We start from the raw sequence: 9,854 nt of genomic DNA, 5'->3' as shown, positions 1-9,854 counted from the left end.
TCTCCTGCTGTTCCCCACCCTCCCTCACTGAAGCTAAACATGAATAAATTACCATATCAATTAGCCATGTGCACATTTTGATGTCGAGTGAATACAGTAGCAATGAATTACTTTACTAAGTAGTAAGTGGCATTTGCACTCTGAAATTAATTTGCTTTTATTGGTGAAATTTGTTAAATGAAGTCAGATAATGCTTCAAAACAAAATGTATATGTCTATATTTTATACATAAAATTGTCCATATTCTGTTCTTTTCGTGTCAGATTAAATCCATATGATTACACTCCTCCTAAGTGCTGCAGTTTTAGTGTAGAGTTTTTAGCCAATTAAAATTCAGCTAACGTGTGTTGCCAGACAGACTTCATGTCTGCCTGAGCCCGGGGGTGCTGGGCATTCAATTGAACAGTTGAAGGCTTCTGTGCAGTGTGCAATGACGTATTGTGTAAGGGCTCATATTTTTTTTTAGACAGCTGCAATAGCCAATTGACCCATAGAAAGGCCTTCAAGAAACCTCACGTAGAACGTGTTGGGATTGGATGCTCACTGCAGGAAGGCGGTGCTATATTGGTCCACCATGTTTAATGGTGGAAATAGTTAAATAAAGTTATTTTAAAAAAAAGAGAAAGAAAAACAACATGCTGCTCATCCAGCTAACGTTAATGTACATCGAAGCCAGACCTGCAGGCGCTTTTTTATTTTATTTTTTTTAAACCCACAATGGCTGAAGACGAGCAAATCGGATATTAAAGCAGTGCGACTTTCAGCATTGGCGTCCATGTCAATACAAAAGGATTTATTATTGGAAATGAAGCAAAGACAAACTCTACAAGCAAGTCATGAAAGTCCTTCTGTGGAAAAAAAGAAGAGTGGATTTTGTACTATAATAACTTGGGGACAGCCGTTTTGGGTGAGTTAATATGTTTTTGCCATTTGATGTCATTCATATTCAATTGTCATATTTGGTTGGCTTTTGTTGTTGTGGGGTTTTGTTCATGTTTCTGTTCTACTTGTGTCTGGCTTTTTTGTCTGCGTTCTCGTTAGTTTGATTTGCTCCACCTGTCTGGTGATACTTGGTCCAGTTTTGCTCTCAGTTCGGTCCTGCCTCATTTCCTTGTTAAAACTTCCTCTTTTGAGCCAAGTATTTTTCAGTTTTCCTGCATTTTTGGGTCCCCTTTTTCCTCCTCCCAACTCAACTCACCATGCCCAGACGTGACACTTAGATTAAACTGCCATTTGTAAATTAGCGTACAATCTTGTTAAAGCTTCCCTGCTCTTCCTGGACTTCATAAAACTTTGTGGACAAATCATTTGAAATTATTATTACTTATTCTAGATTTTGGCACGTAAAATGAGTTTTAATTGCTGATGTGGGTTCATTGCGCATGAGGGGATGAGGGGTATATATATATATATATATATATATATATATATATATATATGTGTATGTATGTATATATGTATGTATGTATGTATGTATATGTGTGTGTGTTTCACAAGTGTTATATAGGAGGAAAAAAAAGAAATGATTTAAAGTATGCTATATTGTTGTATAAAAGAAGACTTAAAACAGTTAATAATACTTAATAATGTTCAGCTAGAAAAGAACATCTCCTTGCTTAAGGGAAAGCCTTTTCGTGTATTTTTCTTTAACAAACTTTTTTTTAATATACATTGTGTACAGTAGTATTAAAAACAAATTCCTGAACATTATCCAGTACATACAACACCTTGTGTATTTCTTTTTCGAATATACACTTTGCATACTACTACTAATAGGCCCATCCTGTTAAATCGAGATTATCCCATAAAATGTCCTTCCAGTGTGTTAGAAAATGTTGTGCTTTCATAATGAATCCTAACCATTGTAAGATTCCCAATTGTGCACTTCAATGTGATTGCAATGCCCTTATTGGCAATGCAATGATGCCAGACCTGCTCTCCCTCATTCGATTAACTTGGACTCATTTACATCCAGACTTGGGCCCTTATAACCCCCACCACCTCCAAGAATAATGTGTCAGCAAAGACTTGAGCTGTCAGACAGGGATTGCTTGGAAAGAGCGCGTCCTCCCCCGGGGGAGGAGAAACGGAGTCTGCGAGAACGTAACAAGTGATTTCCCCAGGCAGGGCACGAGCTGATTGTAAATGAACACACGTGCCGTCTCGGCTAGTCAACGGAGACCGTTCCATTGAGAGGCCCTCAACGCGCATGTTGCCAATCAAGTCCTGGTGAGGAATTACATGCAAAATCTATGATAATCCTCAAAGGAAGCGCACGACCCTGCTCTAAGCCAAGGCTCAGTTTTTTAAGACTTCTGGCACTGCATTCCCTATAGGTGGCGCTGGTTTTATTTTGACTCCACATTTTGTAGTTAATACAAAGCTGTGATCTTCACGTAATTCTGCCTCAACCGTCATATCAAATAACGGCCAAAATAAACTTTCCGGTAAAAAACGTATGGCATTTTATTTACTTGTTTACCAGTCTAGGGTATTTTTTAAAAAATATTTTTATATTTTGTTAAAAAAATGCCCATTCCCATAGATTAGGTTACGGGGCCTAGGATTTGTGCCAGTGGTATTTTAGAATAATAATAAATAAATAATAATAATATAAACGTACCAGAGAAGAGAAAATGATCAGCAAAAGCCTACAATACATAGTAATCAGTGCAACCTAGTATAATAACACACATATGTAGCACATATGATCAATATATTTCTGCAGTACTAGATTGTTAATTGATGAAAAATTGTACACGGCAAGCTACCTTGATGACAGTTGGCCCAGCACTGGCTCGTTGTGTATTGGAAAAGTTATTAGTAGCCACTAGAATTTGTAGATAGGTGTGTAATGAAACGCTGGGATATTATTTCATGTTATTGCTACCATTCCTATCCACACTGGCATTCTTTGAAAAGCTGTGGGATGCATTGACTCAACGGGAGTGGTTAAGCAGTGCTAGCTAGAAGCTAATCTTTGTGAACATGCTATAAGGCGCACGGGATTATAAGGCGCACCCCCAATTGATGACATATTTTAAAACTTTTTCAACCACAATATAATATTTCTCAAAGTAATAACAATAATAACTCAAATAATAACTCTAAACTCTCAATAGCATAATAACCCAATGTCAATATGAGCAACCTTGTTCAACTGTAAACACACAAAAGAAACAGTTAAATCTTACTTTATCAGTTTATTCCCTATCTACAAATCCCAATCTCAATATTGATCCATATATAAGGCGCACCATTAGCTTTTAAAAAAAAAAAAACTTAAGGCTTTTACGTGCACCTTATAGTGCGGAAGATACGGTAATAGTGTTCATGTCCATACATTATTTGGTATGGCAAGGTTTATTTTGAAGCGTTGCCTGGCCGTCTCGCCTCACGTGGCCTTTTAATCTCGCAAGATTTTGTCATACAACATCTATTCCTAACCTTATTAGTTGACCACGTCATTCAGTGCTCTGCCTAGCAATGAGTGACCAATAAAAAGGGTGAAATGAGCAGCAACAAGAACCAGAGAACTTCTGTTGATCTGCATGGCTAGGGTAAGTTTTATAGAGCAATAATTCATAAATGTTTCAGCTGTCTCTAAAACTTGGGAGTTAGAATATTTATAGACTCTGCAGAGCAGCAAATGATTGCACAAAAGCTTTATGAGGAAAGGCAATGTCAGTCAAGATTTTTTTCCAGGTAAAAAAGTCGGGAACTATTAAAATGTGTAATTAAAATAATTTTTAATTGGTACCATTTACTTATTTAGATTGTTTCCATTTTTCATATCACTCAATAATATTGTTAAGAATTTAATCAGTGACCAGTGATTTTCTATTTGAAGGGACGAATAATAAATGGATACATATTAAGAGTCACATTTAATTCATATCTACGTCATAAGATTACTTTTAATCTTTTGTCTTATTTGGACTCAGTAAATGTAATGTTTTTACAATCAATGGGATATTTAAGTTTCTGCAAGAATTATTAAATCTAACTGAGTGCTTTTTAATGCCATGACAGGAACATTTCATTTTCCCTTTTCAAATTAAGAATAAATTAATTGTAACATGGTGCAATTTATTGCCAGATTATAGGTACTTTTTTGCAGAACACCATGCCATTATTTTGTGTATTACAGAAGTTGAGCCAGATATAAAACAGATGTCACAAGATCTATCTTCGGAGATTGTTGAATGAAAAATGCCTTAACATATCACTAGATTAGAAATGTAGTTCCAAAGTAAATCTGACATGCAATTATGCTTTTTTTTTCATAAATTTTTGCAGATGTCGAGAATTATACAATTAATGATCTGTTTCTAGGGATAAGTGATATCACACATAAGAATATTTCCCTAGCTGTAGTTTTTCCGACTCACCACACTTCAGTAGTACTGACTCTCAACTACAAACTGTTGAACCTTCTGTATTGGCATTCCTAGAAAAAGGGTAAAAGGAAGGAATATAAATCCAGAAAATTCATATTTCTGTTCTATTTTTCACAAAATTCTGCCATTGATTAAATACTTACGGATTCCTTTGTTGTGTGATTGCAGATAGGACATTATAATTCTGAGATCATCATGGATTCTTGGATCTTCCCGTCATCCCTCCCAAACATGTCGGAGCACCTAATGTATGACAGCTTCCTGCCGGCGAACGAGTCAGACCAGCAGAGGAACGACACTGACCAGAGCTTCAACGGAACCAGCACGGTGGTCATCACCTGCATGTACTTCCTGGTGTGCACCATGGGCCTGTGCGGGAACGCTCTGGTCATCTATGTCATTCTGCGCTACGCCAAGATGAAGACGGTCACCAACATTTACATCCTCAATCTGGCGGTGGCCGACGTGCTCTTCATGCTGGGCCTGCCCTTCATTGCTATCCAGTTGGCCCTGGTCCACTGGCCCTTCGGTCCAGTCCTGTGCCGGGTGGTGATGACGGTTGACTCCCTGAATCAGTTCACCTCCATCTTCTGCCTGACAGTGATGAGCGTGGACCGCTACCTGGCTGTGGTGCATCCCATACGCTCAACCAAGTGGCGCAAGCCCCGCATGGCCAAGACCATCAACGTGGCGGTGTGGGGGGTGTCCCTCATGGTCAACCTGCCCATCGTCATCTACAGCGGCGTCATCACCAAACACGACGATTGCTTCTGCACTATCGTGTGGCCCGAGCCTCAAGAGGCCTACTACACCGCCTTCATGTTCTACACCTTCATCCTGGGCTTCTTCCTGCCCCTCCTGGTCATCTGCCTTTGCTACCTGCTAATCATCATCAAGGTGAAATCCTCAGGCATCCGCGTCAGTTCTTCGTCCAAGCGGCGACGCTCAGAGAGGAAGGTGACGAGGATGGTGTCCATCGTGGTGGCCGTTTTCGTCTTGTGCTGGCTGCCCTTCTATGTCTTCAATGTGACCTCGGTGACAGGCACGCTGAGCACCACGCCGGTTCTGCGCAGCACCTTCGCCTTCGTGGTGGTGCTGGGTTACGCCAACAGTTGCGCCAACCCCATCCTCTATGCCTTCCTGTCAGAGAACTTCAAGAAAAGCTTCCAGAATGTTCTGTGCCTCAAGAAGGTTGGCGGACTAGATGAGGTTGAGCGCAGTGACAGCCGCCAGGACAAGTCCCGAATGATGGCTGATCCCACGGAGACCCAAAGTACACTGCTCAATGGGGACCTGCAGACCAGTATCTGATCTGTCTTGGCTTACTTTACTCATCTTGACGTGGGTGTAAAATTTTTGATCCGCTGGAAAAACCAGGGAGATAGGTAGAGATCAGTTCTCCCATGATGGTTGACCCCAGAAAGACTCTGCTTAACAGCAATCTTCAGACTAGTACCTATATTACCTACTCAATTGGTTCTATTAGATGTTGACCGGATTAGGCATCTACCAGAGAGGTAACGGTAGTCTGACCAAATTCAGAGCCTGAAAGACAAGTCTCACATGATGGACAACTCCATAGACACACTGGTGAATATGAACCTTCAAATCAGTACCAGTGTTTACTTACCTTGAGATGGCTCAACTTGCTACGGACATCTTTTCGAGTGGCAAAAGTCATTACCAGGGAGGTAGTCCCAGCGAAGGCGAAGTAACAGCTATAGCGACAAGTCTTGCATTACGGATGATCCTATAGAGACCCTGTTGAATGCCGACCTTCAGACCAGTACCTGAGCTGACTTACCCTTCTTTACTTGCTAAGACGTGGCTCTACTTGACATTTTTCAAAATCCAAACTAAGAGGGAAGTAGTCAGAGCAAAGTAACAACCATCAAGACAAGTCTAGCATGATGGACAACCCAATGGATACCCTGAACAGTGACCTATAGACCAGTGGATAAACTGACTCGTTACCCCATACTCACCTTGATGTGGCTTTTTATTGTGTTTTTTCCACTGGCATGAGCAAACTCCCAGGTAGGTAGGCCGAGCGCATCATGAGGTAAAGTCCTACATCCAAGATTTAAAGTACTCGGTGACCTGCAGATCTCTACATGACGTGACTTAGATCCCTAGCCTTGCATTGGCTTTACTTGCTATTGATACCTTTTCTAGAGCCAAAAGCCAACTAACAGGGAAGAAGGACAAGCACAGAGGTAACCAAAAAGGTGTGTCGCATCATGGCCGGCTCCATGGAGACATGACTTGCTACCCCTTACTCACCTTGACGTGGCTCTACTCGCTAGTTTTCCATTAGCAAAACCCAGCTACCAGGGAAGTATGTTGATGAACCTTAAGTACTATGTGACCTGCAAATGTCTACCTGATCTGAGTTGCAGGTCTGATCCTGCATGAAGGCCAATCACACCAAGACCCAAGATACTCAATGTCCTGCTATCTGACCTAACATGAACCCTGTCCTAGCCTTGACATGGTTGTCCCGGTCATTGAAGTTTAGTCGTTAGGTCGGTTCCTACATGATGGCCAACCACACCAAGACCTAAAGACCTCTGGACCTGCAGATCCCCCACGTAATCTGATTAGACGCATGGCCTTGACATGGCTCCCCTCGCTATGAGTCGGAGGAACAACTCCTGCATGATTGCAGACCTCGTAGAGACCCAAAGTATTTAATGGTGAGCTGCAGACCAGCGTCTGATGCGACTCAACTCAACTATCTTCTCTTCCTTTCATAATAGCCAACTACAGTATTTCGCATCAGTTACCAGCCGGGTGTCCAAGTGTTCCTTTCGATCAGGGAGTACTGCCTGAAAGTGAGAATGTAACGGTACGCTTGCCCTGTCGTTGGGCCGTAGTTGTGTACACTGTATAGTCTCCACATTGGCAGTCTACTGTTTACCATCCTTATTCTCAGATATAACAATTGAGAAAAGACTAGAGTGGCATTTACTTTTGGCATTTGTTTCGTGAGTCTCATTCCAGCCAAAGCCTTCCATCCGTTGTGGATTTAAGTTTCCCCTGGTACCCTTTTGCAGATGAGCTTGGAGTCCAAACCGAGGATTAGAGACGGTACTTTGCAATTGAAATAGGGCAAATATGACGTCAAAGACAGACGACGAGGGATATCAGGAGAAGTACATTGTTTCTCCTCAGATAAACTTCCCATGCAAATGTTTGCTCAGCTCTATAAATGAAATCTGGACTGTTTTCCTCGAAGTGTGTTGACATTAGGGAATGATCCCTCAGGCGAATGGTGCGCGCACACACACATACACACACACACACACACACACTTCCTTGAAGCTACTGGGTTATTTGCATGAATCATGTTACCATAGTTTTGTGTAAATATAACGTCGAAACCCCACCTGAAAATCCAACCTTCCCACGTTTTTTTTTTTTAAATGAAGCATTTTGAAATAAGAGAATAGTTATGTTTTAACTTCAAATGGACTTGTTTAAATGCTTGCTATTTATTGCATTTTAGTGTTACTTATTTGGTTGTGCAGTGTGATGTAGAGAGAGAGAGAGAGAGAGAGAGAGAGAAATTATTGAGGTATAATTTCTTTAAATAAAACAAATAACTATAAAAATAATAGAAGACAAAACCCTTTTTTTTAAATCAGATCATTTCTCATAAAAGCTTTAAATGTCAACATTTGATTGTTAGTGTTTATAAAACTTTTTTTAGAATGATAATTTAACACTCAGTCATAAGTAGGAAAATTGGACAAAATAAAATGCAGTCTCCTGTTTTGCAGCTTTTTTTTTTTTTTAAGTAAGGACACGATAAGCCAGCCCAGTCTTGAACCATCTTTTGATATATCGTCGGGATTATACCATTTCAATGTGCATGCTGTTAACGAGATCGCTAATACAATTATTATAAAATGCATTTTACTTTTGAAAATGTGTTTGTTTTAAACACCCAGCAGTTATAAACATGAATTTGACAAGGGCTACAAGATTTTCCCTAATTGACTGTAAATGTAACATTTGTTGGAATTTTACATTGGGTTTGAATTGGTTATATATATATATATATATATATATATATATATATATATATATATATATATATATATATATATATATATATATAATAATTTTTTTTGTTTTTTCTTGGGTGTATGTTTTGCCTGACTTGACACGCCAACGTGACTAATGACATTATAATGTAGTAGTTCATTTTGTTGTGGCCGCAAGACACATTTGAAGTGTTCTATATTTCCATAGCAACAGTGACCACAAGTGTTAGTTCCGCTAAATAATTCATTAGCATCATATTACAAGAAATGACTCTGTGGTATGACTAATAGAATTTGTGTCCCCTTCATTTCCTACTGTGGTGCTGACTGTGCTTTTTTTTTAGCACGGCTATTTGCCGTACCTTCGTATTTGACAAGAGACATCGGTTTGTGGCGTTGTCAAGCATCTGTTTGAGGGAGGCATTTATTTGACTAACCAGGGCGACTAATTGGAGGAGTTACGGTCACTAAAATCTAAATTGTGTGATGGCCTATGCCAGCTTTGCAGATGCCATATGTATTCCAAAGAAATGATCTAAAAGGTGGTTTGCAGGCTCCTTCTAGTGGTATATGAACAAATCACTTTCAATTGTAAATTCAGTACATTGCCATCCAAAGGAATCGATTTATTTTTTATAGGTAATTGTTTCACACCAGTGAAGGGGGGAAAAAGTTTGGACTTTATTTTCAGAACTCTGGCTTTACGACTTCTGACTTCATTTCTCATATTACTCACTTTAAAGTCTTTTGTTTTAAAGCCTATTCACAGAATTCTGACCATATTCTCAGATTCCTGACTTGAGACTGACTCACTTGAAAACAAAGCCAGAGTTCATCATTTAAAATTTGGAATTCGGACTTCATTTGCTTTGAAGTCAGAATTCTTAGAACGAGTTCTGCAGACTTCTCATCGCAATATTCTGACTTTAAACTAAGATTTATGACTTCATTCTCTGAGTTTGGACTTTGTAGTGAATAAAGTCAGAATTTTGAGAAGAAACCAGAATTCGGAATGTTAAGTCAGAAGTCTGATTTTTCACTTGAATGAATTCTGAAAAGAGAGAACTCAGACTTGAAAGACAGAAATCTGAGAATGCTTGAATTCTGGGAATAAAATCTAAATTCTAAGAATAAAGTCAGAATTAACTTTGTCGGATATATAAGAAAATTGTGAGCTGTGAATTCTGACTTGAAGTGAGAATTCTTCTGTGGATGCTGGAAAGAAAAAAAAATGATGGCAAGGCCCTCACTTCTCATAATTCTGTCTTCGGAGAATACTTACCTCAGTCAACTTTACACTCACAATTCTCATTTCAAAGCCAAAAATATGAAATCAAACAAAGAATTCTGACTTTAGGCAACATATTTTGAAAACAAAGTCAGAATTTAAAAAATAATTTTGATC

General features: G+C 39.3%; 1 protein-coding gene across 1 annotated transcript; it reads left to right on the top strand.

Annotated features, from left to right (window-relative positions):
- The first annotated feature begins 807 nt into the window (after positions 1 to 807).
- On the top strand, positions 808 to 5,803 carry LOC148410279 (somatostatin receptor type 2-like). The gene is made up of 2 exons (XM_088436836.1): positions 808 to 907; positions 4,569 to 5,803. The coding sequence occupies exon 2, from the start codon at positions 4,596 to 4,598 to the stop codon at positions 5,709 to 5,711; it is 1,116 nt and encodes a 371-aa protein (XP_088292962.1). The 5' UTR covers positions 808 to 907; positions 4,569 to 4,595; the 3' UTR covers positions 5,712 to 5,803.
- The last annotated feature ends 4,051 nt before the right edge of the window (positions 5,804 to 9,854 follow it).

Source organism: Hippichthys cyanospilos, chromosome 16 (assembly GCF_059441005.1).
Source record: "Hippichthys cyanospilos isolate Australia breed blue-spotted pipefish chromosome 16, RoL_Hcya_1.0, whole genome shotgun sequence".
Classification (NCBI taxonomy): domain Eukaryota; kingdom Metazoa; phylum Chordata; class Actinopteri; order Syngnathiformes; family Syngnathidae; genus Hippichthys; species Hippichthys cyanospilos.
Note: the sequence above shows the minus strand (reverse complement) of the source record. Positions and strands in the feature narration are given on the sequence as shown.

Coding starts and splice junctions, on each gene's coding strand:
- LOC148410279 (XM_088436836.1), top strand. CDS start 4,596: ATGGATTCTTGGATCTTCCCGTCATCCCTCCCAAACATGTCGGAGCAC.